Source organism: Benincasa hispida, chromosome 11 (genome assembly GCF_027475165.1).
Source record: "Benincasa hispida cultivar pf3 chromosome 11, pf3_genome.v1.1, whole genome shotgun sequence".
In the NCBI taxonomy this organism is placed as follows: Eukaryota; Viridiplantae; Streptophyta; class Magnoliopsida; order Cucurbitales; family Cucurbitaceae; genus Benincasa; species Benincasa hispida.
The window spans coordinates 55397386-55419863 of record NC_143488.1 but is presented as its reverse complement, the minus strand read 5'-3'; the positions used below and the strand labels follow the sequence as shown (position 1 = coordinate 55419863).

Genomic DNA, 22478 nt, shown 5'->3' with positions numbered 1-22478 from the left:
TCTAGGTGATCGATCTCGAACGAGATGAAGCGATAGAAACTATTCTAACAATTTTCTAAAAACATACTAATTTTGTAAGATAAACACCGAGTTATTTTTTGACAATTTTTCCTCGATTTCCCTAGGTGGGTCCCGAAGATTATTAACAATGACCTTCGTTGTCCGTTTTTCCGTGAGTGGGTTCAATGAAGTTTCTATTTATATATATATTTAAACTTGGTGGACTTTGGCGTATGGAGGCGGGACCCAACAATATTAAATCTACAGTCGCTGGACCTTTCCTCTCGTCTTCACCGATAAGTTTGTGTAAAATAAATGAGATCTCAGCACAGCAATATTGACTTGGAAAAAAGAATAGGCAACAACAAGAAACAGGGCTTAACAGTCTAACAGCCCGTTACTTACAATTACACCATTGACTTAAAAACACTTGTGTTTCTTTAAATGATGATAACATAAACACTTAACATTACACAAGAAAGACACCAAGATTCAAGATAAAATGGAAAGCCACCAGATTCTTTCAAAACCCAAACTGGGTTTCTCTACTTCATTCAGAGAAGCCTTGAAAATCCTCTTTAATCATCCAAAATTCGTCTCTCTTATCATCTTCTTCTCTTTCCCTCTCTTGGCCTCCCTCTTAGCCAACCAAATTCTCCTTCATCCAACTTTCATTCATCTCCTCAAGCTTCTCTATCATCATAGTCTTCACAATCCACCCTCCATCCTCAGAATTATTAACTGTAAAGCCTCTGCCAGAATTTGCATCTCAGAGGCCATTCCCTTCCCTATCAAAAGCTTCAAAGAAACTCACTCCCAAAGTTTTCTGATCTCAACTCTTCTACTCCCAGTAATCATCTTCTTCCTTGACCTTCTCAACACAATTGCAATAGTTTCCATATCAGCAGCAATATATGGAGGAAATTCCCAAATGGGTTTCAAAGAGATGCTGGTTCAAGTCAGGAAGATGGTGGCTTTAAAACTCAGAGGATCAATGGAAACATCACTATTTTCTGTCTTGTTGGCTTCACTCACTCTGTTGGGTTTGGTTGCTTTGTCAACAGACATCTTTTATAGGACAAAAGGCATCTCTTTCATGTCAATCATAGATATCTCCTTTATCACAGAACTTACCATTTTCACATTGTTCTTTGGGTCAATCTTTGTGGTTTTGTTGGGTAAGTATATAGAGTGGAGTGCTGTTTGGCACATGGGGATTGTTATCTCAATCTTGGATAAGAACAAGGGGTATATAGCCATAGGAGTGGCATCATATCTAAGCAGAGGTAGCAGAAAGCTTGGGCTCAGTTTGATGATGGTTTTCTTTGTTCTGAAGATGGTTTTTGGGTTTCCATGTCTCTATGCTTTGTGGAATGAGGGGAGTTGTGGGGTTTTGGGGAATGTGGTGTTTGTGAGTTTGAACTGTATGGAGAATGTTGTGATGTGGGTTGTTCTTATGGTTTATTTCTATGACTGCAAAAGGGAGTTTTTGGGGAAGAAGGTTGACTTGGAGAATAATGAGAAGAAAGCTATTGAGGCTGTTAAACAATAAATCCAGTTTGAAATTAATTGTGTATTTGAATCACATACTACTTGTGAGTTCAAGAGTTCACTTCAATTCAATTTCCCTTCATCTTTTAAGTTTGGCACTTACCCAAGTTGTACATTGGGGTGTGATAGTAACAATTGAAATTATTGAATGAAAGCAATTTCCATTCAGACAACTATACAGTTCATGAAAAATTATTTTATGAAGTGACCACAGCTTGGTTTCTCCATAATCAGCAATCATCTTCTTCCTTGACCTTTTCTGCACCATCCCAACAGTCTCAATATCAGTAGCTTTGTATGGAGGTAACATCCAAATGTGTTTCGAAGAGATTCGGGCTCAAGTCAGCATACTGTGGTCATGAAATTTTAAACGTTTAAGTTGATCCAGTACTTTTAAAAGGTTATTGTTTTAATAATTGTTTGTAAAACAACATTGTCATTCTATACACATCAAGAAAATCTTTTAATACAAAATTATGACAATATTTGAAGAAATAATGACCATGTTATGCTGAAACTCTGATAAAATATGCATATGAATAAAAAATAAATGGAACCAAAAGAGACCATTTATAAAAGCAGTAAGCACTTGGACCAGACCAAAATAAGTTTAAATCAAAATTTTATTATAGCTCCTATGGTTAGTCAAATCATTAAAACGTTTTGTCGTTGCACTATATGCAATGTTCAAATGTGGCATGTTTTTAGAGATGTTTAGGAGATTTAATCAAATCATAGAGATTCGAATGAAATTTTCAGGTCCCAGAAGATATCATAGTTTGAATGACACGTACAAAAAATGATAATTTAACAATTCCTAAAGAAACTTATAGTTGACTTTGGCATGTGACTCGCGCATGTAGGCTGTGCACACCAGTCACCAATAGACTCGGGAAACGACAACAAAATGAAGACCATCGGGCAATGTTATTTAAATGATGAACATTTCAGAGATTTCAAGATTCAAAATGGATAGCCACCAGATTCTGGCGAAACAGAAACTGGGTTTCTCTGCTTCACTCCGAGAAGCCTTCAAAATTCTCTTTGATTGTCCAAACTTCATTTTCCTCATTGTCGTCATCTCCTTCCCCCTCTTTGCTGCTCTCCTCGCCCACCACGTTCTCCTTCACCCAACCTTCCTTCAACTCCTCAAACTTCTCTCTCAGGAAAATCCTTTTGATCCATCTCAAAGGTTCATCATCAGGTGTCAATTAGATGACGGCACAGACTGCTTCTCGCAACGGTCCTCCGATAACGATAACTTCACAGCAAATCTCTCCCACAGGTTTCTGATCTCAACTCTTCTCTCTTCAACACTCATCTTCTTCCTAGACCTCCTCTCCACAATCTCAACAGTCTCCATATCAGCAGCAATATATGGAGGAAACTCCCAAATGGGTTTCAAAAAGATGCTGGTTGAAGTCAGAAAGCTGGTGGCCACGAGACTGAGAGGCTCAATGGAAACATCTCTGTATGCTCTTTTGTTTGCTTCGCTAACTCTGTTGGGTTTGATCGCTTTGTCAACAAACATGTTTTTGATGCCAAAAAGCTCATTTATCTTTGGGACAATCTTTGTATTTTTGTTGACAAAATACATAGAGTGGAGTGCTATTTGGAACATGGGAATTGTTATCTCAATCTTGGATAAGAACCAGGGCTACATAGCAATTGGAGTGGCAGCATATTTAAGCAGAGGCAGCAGGAAGTTAGGGTTCAGTTTAATGCTAGTTTTCTTTGCTTTGAAGGTGGCTTTTGGGCTGCCATGTCTCTATGCTTTGTGGAATGGGCGAAGTTGTGGGGCTTTGGGGAATGTGGTGTCCGTGAGTTTGAAGTGTGTGGGGGATATTGTAATGTGGGTTGTTCTAATGGTTTATTTTTATGACTGCAAAAGGCAACTTTTGGAGAAGAAGATGGATTTGGAGAATAATGGGAAAGCCATAGAGGCTACTTAACAATAAATTCAATGGAATGGAAGTATGCATTTGAATCACGTACTATCAATTGGTAGATTTATGAGTAGTCAAGAAACCTAAAGGGATTATTTCTGTTATTATTATTGTTCAATTGGTAGATTTAAGAGTAGTCGAGAAACCTAAAGGGTATATGCTTCACCTTTTCAGTCCTTCATGGAAGCCTGTAAATTGGAGCTATGAAGCTCTGTTCCTCCACTTCAAACGTAGAAGAAAGAAAAACATAGGAATGTGATTAGCTAGCATATAAAAATGAATCATTGTAATTTTGAGTAAATTCAATCTAACCCTTCATCAAAACGTCCTATATTTAGCAAGTTTTCAGAGAAAACCGCCATGGCCAAGTATCAATATTCTTGGCTATTACACATCCACTTGGCCCCTCCCCCATTTCACTTGCACCAACCCCAATTATATCTCCATTTCCTCCTAAACTTCTCATTTCTCTCTTCTTCTTCTTCCTTTCTCCGTCAATCTTGAATCTCTCTGTCTCTCTCTCTCTCTCGCTCACGCACACACATTTCTCGCCGGGGAACACGACAAAAACCCCGGAATCCGCCATGGAAGATGGATAGAATAATCCAGTCCCGCCCCTTTCGGCGACAGCTAATCGGCTCGTCCTCCGATTCGGCGACCGGCAAGGCGGCCGCCACGGACGAACACCCAAATTACATCCTCCTCCGGTACCAAATCTTGGACCCTGATAGCGATATCGTAGCGCAATGGAACCGCGTGTTTCTAGTGACATGCCTGATCGCTCTGTTCATCGATCCGTTGTATTTCTACACGTCGTCTGTGGGAGGGCCGGCGTGCCTGACCTCAGAGGTGAGTCTGGGAGTGGTGATCACATTCTTCAGAACGGTGACGGATCTGTTCTTCTTGCTGCACATGGTGCTGAAGTTTCGAACCGCGTATGTGGCTCCAAGTTCTAGGGTTTTTGGAAGGGGAGAGCTGGTTATGGATGCCAAAGCCATTGCTACGCGCTATTTGAAATCTGATTTTGTGATTGATCTAGCCGCTACTCTCCCCCTCCCACAAGTATGCTCCCACATTTTTTTTTTTTAATTTTTTGCTAAACTCTTGGAAGTTTTTTTTTTTTTTAACCTTAGGTCAGAACTTGAGATTTTTGCACGGATAACTCGATTCCAACATGATTAATAGTAAATCATTCAATTCTAAGATTAATAAAAGCTAATTTCTATTTATCATAAAGTACCCTATCATCGGTTGAAATGCTTTGTCGCATTAAAGATATCTTACTCATTGCGAAATGTTAGGAACTCTAATGCGATTTTCATTTTTAATCACCAGTTGATTTTGAAGAAAAAAATCAATTGAAATGAGGATCATATTAGAGCTCCTATTATTTCGCAATAAAAGGGATATCCCTAACGCGATAGTGTACTATGATTTCAGAAAGTTTGTTTTTATTTGTATTTAGGATTAAGTCAGTTCGCATTAACACATTGAGAGATGGTCATCCATACAAAAATTCTTTTCAAATTTGTCTCTATTACATCGATTAATTTTAAAAAGCATTAAATATGTCCAAGGTAAAATTTTAAATTTAAAGTCTTGTTACACATTTTTTTAAACCACCCTCATACATTAAGTTTAAATATATCCTTGCCCATAAAAATACAAGGACTTTTCCTTCCAAGGTAGCAAAATCATCATGTCAAATATTTTCAAGAAACATAAAAAGTTGCTGCTTTTACAAAGATCCAAAAGCAAGAACTTAATGTTTGAGAATGATTAAAAATAGCTAAGGTATGTTTGAGAATGATCATTAAAGTCTCTTTTGTCATTTTGAGAATGACTCTAAAACATGTTTTTAATAATTCAAAACCAATTTTGATGATATGAAGATTACATATAAATATGTATAGTGATTAAAGGTGTGCTACGAGGTGATTTTGAACAATAACAAATATGATTTTAACAATTTCAAAATCACTTCTAAACATGCACTAGACCTATAAAGAAAAACAAAAGCTTGTATAAACGTTTAGAAGAATGAACTTCTTTACAGTCTGTACTTAAATGGACGAGTCAGAAGTTCGAGTCTTCTTCTCAACAATAAACAAAGCGAAAAACATACAAGGAACTATAACTTGAAAAGATAAAAGGATAAAGTGATATGTGTAGTCTTTTTTTTCCTTGTTAGTCCAAATATATTGAAGTTGAAATGTTGTAACAGATAGTGATGTGGTTGGTGATTCCAGCAACAAGAAACTCAAGGGTGGATCATGCCAACAACACAATTGCTCTCCTTGTTCTGCTTCAATACGTTCCAAGGCTGTTCCTCATCTTCCCTCTCAACCAACGCATCATCAAAACCACTGGTGTTGTTGCCAAAACTGCATGGGCTGGTGCTGCCTATAATCTCATCCTCTACATGCTTGCTAGTCATGTAACTACACTCAACTTTTTCTCATCTTTCTATGTCCTACATAGTTAGCCAAAAAAGCTTAGTTTATTTGAGTTCAACGTTGTAGAGTGGAAGATTTGAACCTCTGATTATCTTGATTGAAGTTATATGTCTGGACTAACTGACCTATGTTGAAGTCAGCAATAGTGTCTATAGTTAAGAGCCAAGAAGCACGAACACGAACATAGATGCAATACGACACAGTGATACAACCATTTCAAAAACAAAAAAAAGGAGGCAGGCACATTGGGGATACACTATTTTTTATTTTAATTGTTTAGGATATATATAAATTTATCATAAAATACTAAATGCACTCCACTAAAAAAAGCATAAGATGTCGAGTTAATTAACAATGGTAAGAGATGAAACGTTTAGATTTCTATGTTTAGTTTTTAATCTTAGGTTAAAAAAATGGACTTTCCTTTTTTTTTTTAGTTTTTTCTTTTAATTTAACATAGGATTGATTTGAGTTTTAAATCTAGGTTGATCATGAAAAATTGGACCATTTTATCTTTAAAAAAAATTTCCAGACTTTTTCAGGAAGTGTCCCAAATGTGTCCCCTCATGTCTGAAATTAAGAATAGGATAAGAAAATTTGTGTGCCAAACATGAAGCGTATTTAAATGTATTTGTACTTCATAGGTTGAGAGATGCACGTCATTAAGTCTATAGATGAAACCAAAAAAATTGATAAGTTTTATGCTTTACTTGTATATTACAACCTTAAGGGAAAAATGTCTCTAATGCTACTTCTATGACAGGTTTTGGGATCTACATGGTATTTGTTGTCAATAGGGAGACAGTTTTCATGTTGGAAATCAGAGTGTGCAAAGGAAAATGCCTCCAAAGTTCTAACATGCCTTCCCATCTTCTTGGATTGTAACAGTTTGAATGACACTAAAAGACAACATTGGCTTAATGTCACTCATGTTACCTCCAAATGTGATCCAAGGAATGAAAACATAAAATTCAAGTTTGGAATGTTCTCAGATGCTTTCACTAATGATGTTGCCTCCTCCCATTTCTTTGCAAAGTACTTTTATTGTCTTTGGTGGGGCCTCAGAAATTTAAGGTATTGATCTTGCAATAGAGATGTTGCCTTTGCTTATAAATACGTGATACACGAATTAGTTATCTTCAAATTTGTTTAAGTATTGATATAAAATTAAATTTCTTGTAACCAATCAAGCGTACTTTTGGGTTTAGTGGTGATTTAGCATATGGTTTCAATAAACTAGTCCTATGTATGCACTGGAGTTTTTTTTAGTTTAATGACCTGTTTTCAAGATTAAGCTTTTGAGTTCGATAGTGATTTAATATGATTTCAAAGTATGAGATCTTGGGCTTAACAAAATTCTAGAACCTCTAAGTTTGGCCATATTTCTCTTGTCCATGATGCAAGTTTTACTGGTTCTCCCTTTGGTGTGTTACAAATCTCATCCTTTTGAAGGCTAATGCATTGTTTATTTACAGTTCATACGGTCAAACTTTGGATACAACAACTTATATTGGCGAGACATTATTTTGCATATCAACTTGCATATTTGGGTTGATACTATTTTCACAACTCATTGGAAACATGCAGGTTTTGACCAATTTCTTCTTTTAAAACCAAGTTTGATGGTTGTTTTGAAAACATATTTTGATCTAACTGGTTTGATCTGTTTCCCTTCTTTCCCATTTTCAAGACATATTTGCAATCAATGACAGTAAGACTTGAAGAATGGAGGATAAAGAGACGAGACACTGAAGAATGGATGAGACGTCGTCAATTACCACCAGATTTGCAAGAACGAGTTCGTCGATTCGTTCAATATAAATGGCTGGCCACGAGAGGAGTTAACGAAGAATCCATATTGCATTCGTTGCCTATAGACCTTCGCCGTGAGATTCAACAACATTTGTGTTTGTCGCTCGTTCGTCGTGTGCGTATTCAATCCTTATCTTTTTTTTATGTTACTACTTGTGTCATTGTATTTCTGTCCAATTCAATTGTTATGGTTTTAATAGGTGCCTTTCTTCTCACAAATGGACGATCAACTTCTTGATGCCATATGTGAGCGTCTCGTCTCATCCTTGTGTACTCAAGGGACGTATATTGTACGAGAGGATGACCCAGTTAACGAAATGTTGTTTATTATAAGAGGACAACTAGAGAGCTCGACGACAAATGGCGGTCGATCTGGCTTTTTCAACTCCATTACACTAAAACCAGGTGACTTTTGTGGTGAAGAACTATTGACTTGGGCTTTGATGCCAAGTTCTAGTTTGAATATGCCTTCTTCTACTCGAACCGTTCGAGCGCTTACTGAAGTTGAAGCTTTTGCTCTTCGAGCTGAGGATCTCAAGTTTGTTGCTGGACAATTCAAACGCCTGCATAGCAAGAAACTACAACATGCCTTTAGGTATTATTCTCATCAGTGGAGAACATGGGGTGCTTGTTTAATTCAAGTAGCTTGGAGGAGGTTTCAGAAGAGAAAATTGGCAAAGAGATCAATAGCATTCAGAGACAGCTTAAGTTCTTATGCAGATTCAGTGCAACAAGAAAACGAATACGATATCGAGCTAGCAGAAGAAAATTATGACGACGACAGCAATGATGACAATGATGACATGTCTTCGGCAGAGTGCATGAACAAAACTCAAAATCTAGGGGCCACAATTTTGGCTTCAAAGTTTGCTGCCAACACTAGAAGAGGAGTTCAAAAGGGCCAAACATCCAAACCTTCAAGTTTAAAAATGCCAAAGTTGTTTAAACCAGATGAACCTGATTTTTCTATGGATGGATGAGATGTTTACTTCTCCATTAAACTAAACTATAAGAAAAATCTTAACACAAGAGTAGTTAGAAAAGATAATTAACAGAATTACATGTAAAGATACTTGTAGATTACTAGTGTTAGTTACATTTTATCATAGTGCCAAATTCTAAACTTTCTTTCTTTCTTTTCTATTTTCATTTTGCCTCTGTTTATGGTCCATTCATTGTACACATGCTAGCTTGAAGAAAGGTCCTTGGTATATGGACTGTTTATAAGCCAGATTACAAATTATTGTCTTCTAGGAATCATTTCATTAGAAATAAAGTTAGTGAAAAAACTTTTTTCAAAAAAAAAAAAATCCATGGGTTTCTTTACTTTTAATTTCTACTTTTAAGGGTATTTTAAAAATCCAGACCAAGCTTCCAAAACTTGTTTCCTCCCAATTTGTCAATTATGATTCACCTGTTTTAAAGAAACACTTGAATTTCTAAATTCTTATGACTAATTTTAAAATTTTAAAAACTTTACTTGTTTTTTAAAAATATTAATAAAAAAATATAACAAAACATAGAAATTTACAAGAAAAGTAAGGTTTATAAACTTAGCCAAATAATTATTAAGCATGATTTAAAAGGGAGTTTTAAAAATTTTGATATTTTTTTCATTATTAAACTATGAATTCCAATATTTCTATAAGAAATATGAAAATCAAAATGAGAAAATGAGACTTTAAAAAAAACAAATATTATTAAATGGAACTAACAATCAATTTGTTGATTATATACTCTAATGTGGTTGTTGAGTTCAAACATGAAATATATTCTTTGACAACCAATGTATAAGAATGGATATTATGCATAAAGTAGGTATTTTGTGTGTGTATATGTGTACACTGTACACCTATTCACTTGTATAAGTTTTAGGACTCAATTTTTATTATTGAAAATTTAAAGGTGTAATGGCAACTACCACCATACTTCAGGGGTGGTATAGTCCATACATTGATATTGTACATTCGTTCATTATTTGACCAATGTACTAACAATATTATACATTTTGATCTTAATATGTAATTCTAATTTGTGATTTCAAACTTGAGTGACATCATATGAAAATCTAGTAACATGTACCATCAACTAGTGATGGTTCAACTAGCAAAATTCAACTGATTTATAATTCTTATCAAATATATGAAAAGCCTGTAAAATCAAATGAAACTTGCAAAAATAATATACTCATGTGAATGGATATAATGTCCTAAAATGAGTGTGACACTGCATGAATGCTTTGGTTAACAAACCTGGATTAATGAAATCAGAATTAGACTGGTATAAAATGGGTTTCCTAAGCTTAAATTTAAGAAAATCAGTTCACAGTTTAGAACAGGCAAAGTGAATGTACGGATGAATATTAGAGATGATTTCATGTGTAGCATGACAGAGGCTCAAAGAGGTGGAGTAACGGAATCCAATCAAGCACAAAACAATAAACAGATAATATATCCATAGGAAAAAAAACAGTAGTATGGGCATAGAATATCTTATTCCCTAAACTTCCAATTTTTGTATTGATAATATTCACACCATCAATCTCAGAGTTTCAAGTGGATCCGAAAGAATATTGCAGTTACTATAAGCTATAGGTAGAAATAGCAAAAACTACACGCTTCAACCGTATTCTCAGTACCTCAAAAGTTTTCAAAGAATTTACAATGAAATCTGACAAAGCAAACCAAAGGGAAAGAATAATAGCTATCAAGGACTATACGCGCTAAAGCTCTTCACATGGCTAGAGGTTCAAGAACAAGGGGGGAGTACACATATTGATGTTTCGATATCACCATTACTAACCGTCAAGAACTCGAGACAATACCTTCCCGAGAAACATTCGTGACACGAAGTACAGCTTGTGCACTTAAAGGGGAGAGCTTCGATTGACAAAAGTCTTCCCATGAGCCCTTCTCTGGTTCTTCAGGCATTGTGGTTGGGAGGTCAGGAAACTTTTCATAAACAGATTGCAACTCCAGAAGGAGAATTCGAGCTGCCTCCCTCGACTCAGGAAGCTGGTCACTGAGTTGGGATGCTGCTGTTTGAATCAATTTGTCGATCCCATATGCTCTTATCCCTTCAACACCCTATCAACAAAATATATGTTAAACATCTGAGCAGAACAGATGCAAAAGATTAAAAGACATAGATCTCAACATTTCGCCTTTTAGAAGGGAACTTTTTACAACAACAACAAAAAACCGTTCAAGCACAACTGGCAAAACATTGATAATGCCATGTAATTCTCATTTCTCAATCAGGGAAGATATGGACAATCGGAAACCAGAGACAATGGAACTTGTAGAGATAAAACAACAAAGAAGAAAATTCAACAGTAAACATACTACTGAGCGATATGAGAACTAATGTTTGATATATCAAGACATAAACCATATGTTTGCAGATATAAAAGTTTCTTCATTTCTAGACAAATTCCTTTTTCTAGATATCAAGAGATTGGGGATGAGGGTCCAAAACTAAATGAAAATGGAAACATGATGCAAAAACCAGATAGATGATGCTACCATGAAATTTCTTTCTTATAAGAATGATACACAGCCCAAATGATCAAAGTTACTAGTTAGTAACTCCATAAAAGGAATTTCAAATGAAGATGCAAAATCCTCACCAATCGTGGGACACTTCGACAAAAACACATTGAAGCCTTGGCTCGAATTCTTGGATTTCTATTCTTAAGATATGGTTCCAATTTTGGTAACAATAATTCTGGGGAAAATGAACTAGTCATTGCTACCAGAGCTTTCTCAGCTGCTTCACACACAAAACGTTTGTCTTGAGAAGACTTCAGAAGAAGTTGCAACAGCTGCACTCCATTATATTCACGGCTCAGAAAAGAGATCACCATTGAAGAAAAAGGAAACTGAACAAAAAATTTATTGTCAAACAGTGAAAGTTAAAGTTACCATGGGGTCCAATGATTCAATCATTTTGTCATTATAAGCATTGAAAATGTCCGCAGACGTCATAAGTGCAGTCTTGCAGACAGCACTTCGAGGATTTTTCATTGATTTCACCAAAAGCGAGATCATATCTCCCCTGTCACAAAATTGTATTGCCTAAGATAAGTCATAAACTGATAAAAGAAAGTAACTCCAAAGTAAATTTTCCTCCACAGAACTCATTGAAGATGCGAAAGTTAATTCCAACAAGAAAATCACCCAAATCAATCGAGTCATAGTTGACGACTTACAGCATGTCAAGCATGTCTTCCTTGTGATATATTGCTAGCCGTCTTGTATTGTTCAGTGCTCCACAAACCAAAACCCAATCTTTTGAGTCCAATCCAGCTAAGAGCATCTGACGTTTTAAAACAAGTAAAGATGTTATCCAAGTTCGGTATATCACAAAACTGAGCATGCATTATCAATGACAATCAACAACTATTAATACTTCAGTCAAATGAGAAATAAAAACATCTATGGGGCAAATCTAGTAAAATTAATACCTTAAGGCTTGATGAAACATCTTCTAGATCAGTCAAATTTTCAGATTCGATATATTCTACTTCTGAACCACCAACCTCAGCACCAGGATTACTATTTTCACCATTTACCTGAGGTCTGATAGAAGCTGAGCTTTTACTTTTCAAGTCTTCAACATTCCCATTAGCAGTCCCTATACCTTGTTTACTGACATCCCCTTTACAAGAGCTTTCGTTACTCCCTTCCAGTCCAGGCACTGTGTTAAGTGCTTTAAGAGCTTTCTCTGACATGGCTGTTAAGATTATACATAGCAGAAGAAAAATTAATAGAGCAACACAACCATCAGAAGCAATATATAATAATAGTTAGGTTGAAATGTTCACAGCCTAAGGAAAAAGAAAATTTGTATGAAATACACATTAATGAAAACCCAATGAGGAGACAGCATACACTCCCTTAATCATTCTAATATATGTAGTTATTTCCAAATACAAGTCTTTATCCATTTTTCCGAGTTGATGCAATCTAAAAGAATATATCAGATTTTCATCCCAATACATTTGACATTTCGAATCTTCCATCTCAATGACCTCTTCTACAGTCAAATACTATTCCTCCATAAACATTTACATTTTCCTCAGCAATAGAGCCTAAAAAATTACGTAACACCAACTCAAAAAAACATAAGCAAATCCTTAGAAAATCAAACATGGAACTCCCTATGCAACTTTAATCGCAAGCTCTTAGCTTCAACTTAATGCATGCCTCAATAAAATTTCAAATTCACTTAACTAGAAAAATGCCAAATCTTTAGACATCACTGAATCACTTGATCAGCCATCAAAATCATTCTAACATAGCAACTCCTAAACGTAATCGAGAGTGCCCCGCCCACATCCGAAAGATATATCTCCTTACCCCGACAACCTCTCTCACGAATTACACTCGCAACAATCACCGTCCCATCTCATTAATCAAAATCCACACAGATACAAAACCATATAATTGCAGCAATCGCCTATGGTCATAATCCAAGGTTGAAGTAAGAACAAACCACAGAAAAAATCATCAACTCATCCCACTAATATAAGAAACCAAAACTCAAAAACCAGCCAGTAGAACTGAAAACAAAGAAGATCCAGAAAACCCCAAAATTCAAAAACAGCAAGAAAGCTCAATTCACAACAAAAAGGGGCAAGATCTGGACCATGAAGCCATCAAGGATCACAATCATTACAGTACCAAGTCCACATTACAATTCAACTTGAAATCAGATTCAAGGTCTCAAAGTAGAAAACAAACAGAAACCCAGATGAAAAGAACAAGAAAGCAAGTAGTTTGAGAGGTACCCAGAGAAAGATTGCAAAAAAGACGAAGTGGGTAATGGCGATCAGGAGAGGAAGTTGGCGCTAGTGATGCAGTGGAAATGGATAAAGTTGAGAGAAGAAAGAGAGGGTTTAATAACCGGCGAGAGAGTGGCAGTGACGGAAAATGGAAATGAGAAGAAGAAGTGGTAGTAGAAGCGGAGGTTCGGCCGGCAGAGGGAGAGGGAGTGCACGTGATGTGACCCCGCCTTCGCCCATGGAAATCAATTTACTGTTCCTTTCCTATATTTGTGGATTCCGATCTTCTCCCTTCATTTCTCCCAATTTTCTCACTCTGCCCTTTTTCTTTTTCGTTATCCCTTCTTTTACCATATTTTGACATATCCAACATTAATTACCCTCACATATCATTAATATTACTATCTAATATATATAGATTAGTACAATAGGAGCGGGAAATTTTGAATCATAGGCTAGAGTGAGCATAGTTTAACTTGCATTGACCAAGAAATATGTGATTTAATTCTCTCTATACCTACTGTACTTCAAAAAAGGAAGTTTGAACCATAGACGTCTTGATTGTTTACAATAATTTATAACAATCGAGTTACGTTCATTTTGGTCATATATTTGACCAAAGAGGTAAAGTATAGAAATTTGAAACCTCAACCTTAAGAGAATGAGTACGTGTCAAGGTATACTCACTTTTAACACTCTCTAACATGTAATTGTTAAAAGAGGTAATTAGCACATAGTTTGAACTTATTATTTTGCAAGTCTTTCTATTATTGTTTGTTTATTATAATATCACTAATTCAATGTAGGATTATCAATCAAGCATAATTCAATTAATTAAGGTATAAATTTTTTAACAAGAGATCATCAAAAATTCGAAGTCTCTGTCCTCACATGTTATTGAGCTTAACAAACTTTGAAAAAAATCATACAAGGTCATTATTCAAAGAACAGTTTATCACTAAAAATTATCATGTGTCATTTGAACTATAATCACTTTGATAATAGGATCTCATTTCTTCATCAAATAAGTATGAAAATGTTGGTACAGTTTGTTTTTACATTATTTATATATTATCAATATGTACATAATTTAATTGCAATTTGACCCATTTCTTAAAAAATGAAATTTCATGAATGAGGAGGGAGAAAAAAAAAAAAAAGGAACAACAATTCTTGTGACCAAGAAGGCAATTTGACCATTCTTGACATGGTAATGAATATTGTTTCTCCTTGTTTAGCGTGACGAGGATGAGATCTTGTTTATTGATAACCATTTGGCCAATAGAATAGGCAAATAGGAAATGGCATTTACTTTTTTTTTTTTTTTTTTTTTTTTTTTTTTTTTTTTTTTTTTTTTGGTGTTTCCCCCTCTTTTTAACTATCATTATAATTGTGAAAAAATATTAGCGTTGTTTACTTCAAGCGAATGAGAATGAGCATTTTCATTCCATTTCTTTATTCTAATTACTAAAAATTGAATGAATTGAATCTGGAACTCACCACAACTTATAAATCAATATCTCATACAAGGACAATATCGTAATCAAATTCATTCTCACTTCTTATTTCATGGATCTAAAACTCTTTTATTAAGTCAGACTAAATTTACTTTAACGACAATCGATATGGTTTTTCTCACTAAAAGTCGAAAGTTCAATCTCCCACCTCGTAATTCTTGTACTAAAAAACTCTTTCACTAGTTCATTTCTATTCCAACTTATTCTCGTTTTTTTCGTATGAAGTGTCATTTTTCGATCCACAATTGTGCAAGCCCAACATCGTGACTCTTTATATATGTAAAATGTTATATTTGTTCCATATTTAAATAAAAACAAATAGATCATGTTACAAGTTTAGTCTTGAACTTTGAAATTTATGTCTATTTAGTCCTTAAACTTTCAATATTGTATAAATAGGTTCCTAACCTTTCTTACTCGTGTCTAAGAGATCACTAATTTTTCAATTATGTGTCGATTAACAGATCTACCAACCACAAAATTTGAAAGTTTCGAGTCATACTACACATAAAAATCAATTTTTAATCTAATAGATTGCTATTTTATTTTTTAAAATATATATTAAGGACATTTAGATGTAAAATCAAATACAATGACTTATCAAATAATTTTAAAGTTCATGGACGACTTAGATAGACATAGTTGAAAGTTCAGAGACCTATCAGATACTATTATTTATAAATTTTTTTATACAATCATAAAAGTTTAAGGTCTGAAATTTTGAAAAATGGTTGTAAGTACTCAATATATGTCTCATACAATGTCCTGGTACATTCACAGACAACAGCAAAAATAATGTAAAGCAAATTAAAACAAACACACCAAGTTTGTTAATCTAGTTCGACGATAAACCACCTACATCTGGGAGACAGTATGCTAGGAAAGATAATCCATTAATGTAAAAAAGTCAAGTGATTACAACGTTGTACTTATTTGTAAGGCAACAATATTATAGTGACACCCGTTTAGCCCGACTTTGCTAAACATCTAGGCTCCCCCTAGATGTGAGACTCCCTCTCTTGAACTTAGGCTCTCCCTAAGTATATGAACATTAGTGATGAAATACTTAGGCTCCCCCTAAGTGAATGAGACTCCCTCTCACGTGATAATATCTTTCTTTCTACTCGTGAACTCCCTTCACAAGGGAACTTAGAATCCCGTAAGTAATGAGAACTCCCTTCTTGATGCAAAGCAATCTAGGCTCCCCCCAAGGTTTGAGAAATCATTCTCGATTAACAAAGTTTTAGGCTCCCTCTAAGACCAAACAATCTTCATGAACAGTGATGAGAATTAACAAAGAACACACCACTACAAATGCAATACAGAGAACTTCGTATAAACTGCAAAAAGAAAGCTCTTACTGAATAAAGATGACACACAATATGCTCAAACAATGAATGTAGTGACAATCCTAGCAAACGATCTTCTTGAGCATAAATAGCATAGCGGAAACAAGAAAAATAATCCCATAGAAAATCGTCAACTCATCAAAAAGGAAAATATTTCATAAGAAATATTTATGATAAATAAAGAAATAAATATTCTGCATAATCAACAATTGAAAATGCAACTTATGAGACAGATCCATCTGGGACAAGATAAAAGACAACTTTAGAAAGCTAAAAAAAGTGAAGCCAAGAAACTTAAACAAATATCTTTAGCCAAACTCATTAGGACTAAATTTGTAATTAAACATTAAATAGATTTTTGGGTTTGGATCTTTGAGATTGGCTATGATTCAACAACTCCACATGCATTAGCAATAGCAAGCATATCATTGTCTCCAGCTACTTAAAATGGCTTTACTTTTTAAGATGAATTTTGACAACATTCTTATCATAGAGAGACAGATATACAACAATAGAATATTAATAAATAAGTGTATAATTACAGAAAAAGAAGCAATAAAATATTTTTGGTCAACACAAAATACCAATTATCTTATATTTCGGACGGGAAATATTGTGTAATATATTAATATAATCTATGCTTATTACTAAATAAATTTTGAATCTCAATTTATTTGAGATTATCGTATTAAAAAAAAATTGATTTATTGGTCACTGTGAAAAGAAAATGACGGGTTTGGATAGAAATGAAAAATGGACCTAATTTAAAAGTAAAATCTATATATGAAGTTACTTCATTCTCTAAATAATTGGATAGTGTGGTGTTTTGTATTTCTTTTTTTCTTTTTTTTTTTTTTTAATCTATAAATAAGAACGACCGAATTGAGTTAATTTTAGTTTCAAATGTTCACATCAAAACTACATTTTCAATCGTCTACTTATTTTGTATAAACAACAAAGTATTTTATTTGGCCTATTAAAGTTAACCAAGTCAAGAATGCAAGATTACAGATGACCCTACAAAGTCAGGTAGAATCCAAACTAAGGTGTTTGTCTTTCCTCTCTTTACTTATCATTATGTAGGACTTAACGTTAGCCCAACATAAAAAGAGTACAAATAAAGTGAACTCATCTAACTAACGAACTACACAAACTATCTAAATTGTTTGAATTAAATCAAGGAAATTTTTTTAATAGTACCATAGCACGTAAGACTTCTATTCATAATTTGACACATCATTAAATGAAATAAGAGTTCACATTATTCTTAAATGCTACTATGATGACAAGCAACAAATTGATGTAGTATAGACAATTTTTCATACTAAGATAGTACTAACTTTTCTCTAATTCAACAATTAAGGTCTCTTTTGGTAACCATTTCGCCTTTTATTTTTTGTTTTTGAAAATTAAATCTTTTATTTTTTTGTTTTTTAAAAGTTATATGGCTTGATTCTTTAAACTATTGGTAAAAAGTAGATGACCAAAAAAGAAATTTAGAAGTGTAAATAGTATTCATAGACTTAATTTTAGAAAACAAAATGGTTACTAAAACCGAACTTAAATTATTAAAGAAAAATGAGTTGGAATTCGAGAGATAAAAAAAGAGTATTAGGCAAAGGCAAAATGAGCTCATTCAATTTGATTGATAGTGTTGGATTTTTGTTGCCCATTCCAAGCTTTATATCTAACGGACCCCATTCCCACAAATTGCCCCTAGAGTGTCGGTGGGATCTGCCCATGTAACTTATTTATATTTATATTAAAAGATAATTTATTGTTGTTATAAATTATTAATATTATTATATTATATGGTTTTAATATACATAATTTATGTCTTATTATGCATGTGTCCCTTCTATTAATTTAAATTCATAGATGGCAACGCCATGTTGATCATTTTCAGAATCTTGCCTCTTCGTTCCTCACACTATGGTTTTATTTAAGATTGAGATTTGCTATTATTACATAAAACTACATGTGCTTTGAACTTTTTTTTATAAATATATTCATGAAAGAAATCCATAGGTAACTCTAAAATAAAAATGGTAGGTCTCGTTTGGTAACTATTTGGTTTTTTTATTTTTGTTTTTAACAATTAAACCTATTTCATACGCATTTCTTAGAACGATTTGCATCTTTCTTAAGTACAATAGCTGAATTCTTAGCCAAATTCCAAAATTAAAAATAAGTTTTTGAAAGCTACTTTTTTTAATTCTCAAAATTTGGGTTGGTTTTTTAAACCATTGGTGAAAAATAAATAACCAAGAAAGAAATTTAGAGGTGAGAGTAGTTCAATAGGCTTCATTTTCAAAAACAAAAAAACAAGATGGTTACCAAACGGGACCTTAGTTTTTTGTTCTTGGTTTTCGGTTTTTAAAAGATAAAAATTATTCATGTTTGGTTTTTTTTTTTTAAAAAAAAAAAGAAATAAAAAACATATTGGTAATTATTTTATGTTTTATCTTTTTTTAAAGGAGTCTTTTTAAATATAAAAAAATATTTAAAAATATTTACACTTTATAGCAAAAAGTTCCAAAAGTACTTTTACTATAAAGTGTAAATATTTTTTAGATTTTCCTATTTATAAGAATTTCTTTTTTTTTTTGTAAATTGAAAAAAAAAAAAGCTTGGTAATAGTTTTTTATTAAAACCAAAAACCAAAAACGAAAATAATTTTTAATGATTTTTTTAGATTTATTATTTTTATAAGAATAAAATAAAACTACTTTTGCAATAATTTGCGATCCAATATTCATAAAAAAAATTATATCTTTATTCTTATTTCTTTTGAAAAATCCATGTTGGAAAAAAAAATCATTATTTTTAAGAAAAAACCCATACTCATAATGTTTTTATTATTTCATATCGATAAAAATACTCTCTTTCCATCGATTTCTCAAAATCATTATAATAAAATGAAAAATAAACAAAAATATAAACATAAAATTTTAAATCATCATCTCCTAGTATATTTGATTTCCATGTTGAAAAATCATACTCGTTAAATATATTGGAAGCGTGTAATGAAGAATTTAACATGTTGATATTATAAACAAATTCTAATTAGTAAGTTGCTTTTTAAATCCAATTCAATTTTAACAAAAGTAATAATATACCCAAATTTAATTATTTTTTTACAATTATACTTTAGTGAGTCAGAATAGATGCTATCAAGGGGCAGTCAAATACTCCTTCACATAAGCAAGACAATCTTGACTAAATAATATCTCTAGAATAACTATTATTCCTATAGTCATTTTAGTTACCATTTTCCGTCAATAACTTACTAACACTTAGTAATTCTTGTAACTGTAACCCTCCGTTTTCACAATTCAAAGGTTGGCCCCAAGGATGCTACCGAATTGGAGAGTCAAGGTTGGGAATGGACCTAAAAAATCCTATTCATTTCTAGAGTTTGAGTTGTTCTGAATCACATGTTACAACCCTCCGAGGGATAGCTGCCATACAACGACTAGCTTATGTCGCCTAAAAACGAAAAACAAGCGCAACTTAGAAATCTCATGGTCTAAACTAATGGAAGAGACTGCAAGACACGTTGACTCATATCCTTCACCCACTAACTATGAACCACTTCCCCCATTCACCTTGTTATTGACCCATGTAAACATTTTCTGAATGGAGTAGTCGAGGTATAATTGACACGAAGCTGAGTATGGATCTCACGGTGTGAACTCTTAGGGATGTGAGAGCTAAGAATAACGTATTGTATATATTATTAATCTCCCACTAAAGTGTTCTATTTGTTTTAGGTAAATATTTATTTAGGTATATTCTGATTAATAAACAAACTAAGTCTAGGTGATTTTCCAAACATAACTTTTATGTTTGGATTTAACCTACAATGTCTAGGTGATAAACCAGTTTTAAAACCTCACACTGCTCACGCATGCTCATAAAATCGGGTTAAAACCGCTCAATTATTCGATTATAATCCTCAGGTAGAAGGTGTTCCATAAACCGTCAACTTAAATACCTCCAGCCTTAGATAGGATTATAGACTGGTTGAGTTTGTAACCAAATTTTACAATATAACAACATATTTTAACTATTAAAACAAATTGTTATTAGTTAACCTACGTGAGCATGCATTTTATCTTTGTTAAGGATTTTAAATGTCTAATCTGGTTTTTATAACATTTATAAAATAATAGATGTGTTGATCATCCATAACAATCATCAAGCATTTTGAGATTTAATATAACACTTTATATTAAATACTTGAAACCCTAAATATGCATACGGTATATTATAACTTTTTATAACATACTTTCAATGCATGCTTCATGCTTCTTATGGTAGGATTTTAAATCTACATGGCATACTATATGCACATACAAGATTTGTTTAATTATAACATATATTCATAATGCATAACTAATAAAACATACTGATATGGACCAATTTTGGCATTTCGAACATGAAAAAAGGCTTAAATTATTACAATAACAATTAAAAACTCCTTTAAAGGCCTTTTGGACAACTCAAACCAACCCAAACTGCTCGAATCGGACCTTTATAATACCAAAAAGGGTTGAACCGGCCAAAATCGGGCTGAACCAGACCATAATGAACTGGACCGGTCAAAACAGTTCACCCTCGAGCCGACTGAGCTACGCGTGTGCGTTTCTAGATAGGATCGAGCACAACATTGCAACGCTTTAGGCTGCTCTTCATTTTCTGGGCTAATTGATGTGTAGCGTTGTAACACTCTAAGGACAACATTGCAACGCTGCCTGGTAGTAGCTTGAATCTCAGTTTTTTGTATCTAACCTCTCTTGCTTCTTTCTTCAATTACAGCCTAATTACAACTCTATCGACTCTAACGAATTTCAGACTAGGCCCATAAACAAAGAGCCAATTACAACAATTAACACTTAATTAAAGAGAATTTTAATGTCAAAATCGAAAACATCCAATATCAACCACTATTTTCATACAACCTATGAAAATCATCCACCAAGCTAAATTTACCATGAATTGAATGCATAAGTTATGCTCTGATACCAATTGAAGGAGTTAACATGCAATTAGCGTAAGAAATCAAGATTATTAAGCACTCTAATTCAAAAATTTTAGCAATTAAGAAAGCATGTTCATAACAGAGAAATTAGGATTTGAAGATATAGCTTTGAAAACCTTTTTTAATTCATGAATTCAACTTGATTCTTGACTCCAAAAGTTTGTAAACCACCGCTTGATCTTCCCTACTATTTTCTAGGACCTTAGATTGGATGGTGGAATCTAAAATGAGTTGAAATTGAAGAGAATTTTAAGCAGCAAGACTGGTTTTGATACCAAGGATGAAGAACACTTCTCCGAACCAAAATCCAGAAAAAACCACTGTGCATGTCACCTATCTCAGCCATTTCCATTTTCTTTTATTCAATTTTTTCACGGAAAGGAATTTTATGTAGAAATGACACCAAGAAGTCATGGGTGTTTAAAGTGGGATAATCCCACTAAATGAAAATTGATTTAAAATCAATTTTCTTCAAATATCAATTTTTAAATTTTAATTTACATTTTCAAAACTTAAACTAAAACAAAAAATAATTTTTTGTTATTTGAATTTTCTCAAAATTCAAATATTCAATTTTAAGTAAATAAAATTAATTCAAACAATTGATTTTTAAATAAAATTAATTAAAAAATTTAATTAATTGACTTAATTTAATATAAAATATTAAATTAATTAAACACCTATTCCCAACCTGAATTCCTATTCATGTAATTAATATTTAAATCATATTTAAATATTATCTAATTCTCCAATTTTGTTTAATTCAATAATTAAACGTGTAATTATATCCTATATAATTACTGAATCCCTTAATTCAAAATTGAACATTTCAAATTCTCTCATCACGCTATTCTAAGGTATAATTCGTTTGTGAGCTAGTAGGAGGACCTAATGGACCTACAGATCATGAGCTCCAATGATCCGAGATTAATTAGCTAAAATCTTTAAATTGAATTAATCAAAATTTGTTAACTATCGGGTCACTCCACTAAAGCCCAGTAGTTGCACTCCCCTCACT

At 33.3% G+C, this 22478-nt stretch overlaps 4 protein-coding genes across 4 annotated transcripts; 3 read left to right on the top strand and 1 right to left on the bottom strand.

Annotated features, from left to right (window-relative positions):
* The first annotated feature begins 335 nt into the window (after positions 1 to 335).
* On the top strand, positions 336 to 1724 carry LOC120091132 (uncharacterized). The gene has a single exon (XM_039048994.2). The coding sequence runs from the start codon at positions 503 to 505 to the stop codon at positions 1550 to 1552; it is 1050 nt and encodes a 349-aa protein (XP_038904922.2). The 5' UTR covers positions 336 to 502; the 3' UTR covers positions 1553 to 1724.
* Positions 1725 to 2486: 762 nt separating this feature from the next.
* On the top strand, positions 2487 to 3541 carry LOC120091133 (uncharacterized). The gene has a single exon (XM_039048995.2). It carries the CDS (start codon positions 2487 to 2489, stop codon positions 3501 to 3503), a length of 1017 nt encoding a protein of 338 aa, XP_038904923.2. The 3' UTR covers positions 3504 to 3541.
* A 547-nt stretch (positions 3542 to 4088) lies between these two features.
* On the top strand, positions 4089 to 8908 carry LOC120091131 (cyclic nucleotide-gated ion channel 18-like). Its single transcript, XM_039048993.2, has 6 exons — positions 4089 to 4559; positions 5722 to 5934; positions 6717 to 7027; positions 7429 to 7540; positions 7644 to 7880; positions 7966 to 8908. Exons 1-6 carry the CDS (start codon positions 4089 to 4091, stop codon positions 8743 to 8745), a joined length of 2124 nt encoding a protein of 707 aa, XP_038904921.1. The 3' UTR covers positions 8746 to 8908.
* Positions 8909 to 10257: 1349 nt separating this feature from the next.
* Positions 10258 to 13934, bottom strand: LOC120089893 (uncharacterized). The gene is made up of 6 exons (XM_039047325.2): positions 13557 to 13934; positions 12231 to 12499; positions 11976 to 12082; positions 11689 to 11821; positions 11394 to 11588; positions 10258 to 10851 (listed from the first exon to the last, which is right to left on the bottom strand). The coding sequence occupies exons 2-6, from the start codon at positions 12495 to 12497 to the stop codon at positions 10570 to 10572; spliced, it is 984 nt and encodes a 327-aa protein (XP_038903253.2). The 5' UTR covers positions 12498 to 12499; positions 13557 to 13934; the 3' UTR covers positions 10258 to 10569.
* Between the last annotated feature and the right edge of the window lie 8544 nt (positions 13935 to 22478).

Excerpts from the sequence above, each read along its gene's own strand:
- LOC120091132 (XM_039048994.2), top strand. The coding sequence starts at position 503 with ATGGAAAGCCACCAGATTCTTTCAAAACCCAAACTGGGTTTCTCTACT.
- LOC120091133 (XM_039048995.2), top strand. The coding sequence starts at position 2,487 with ATGATGAACATTTCAGAGATTTCAAGATTCAAAATGGATAGCCACCAG.
- LOC120091131 (XM_039048993.2), top strand. The coding sequence starts at position 4,089 with ATGGATAGAATAATCCAGTCCCGCCCCTTTCGGCGACAGCTAATCGGC. Across the intron at positions 5,935-6,716 it reads TCTACATGCTTGCTAGTCAT|GTTTTGGGATCTACATGGTA; the intron begins GTAACTACACTC and ends CTTCTATGACAG. Across the intron at positions 7,028-7,428 it reads TGGGGCCTCAGAAATTTAAG|TTCATACGGTCAAACTTTGG; the intron begins GTATTGATCTTG and ends GTTTATTTACAG.
- LOC120089893 (XM_039047325.2), bottom strand. The coding sequence starts at position 12,497 with ATGTCAGAGAAAGCTCTTAAAGCACTTAACACAGTGCCTGGACTGGAA. Across the intron at positions 12,083-12,230 it reads ATGTTTCATCAAGCCTTAAG|ATGCTCTTAGCTGGATTGGA; the intron begins GTATTAATTTTA and ends TTAAAACGTCAG. Across the intron at positions 11,822-11,975 it reads GAAGACATGCTTGACATGCT|GGGAGATATGATCTCGCTTT; the intron begins GTAAGTCGTCAA and ends ATTTTGTGACAG.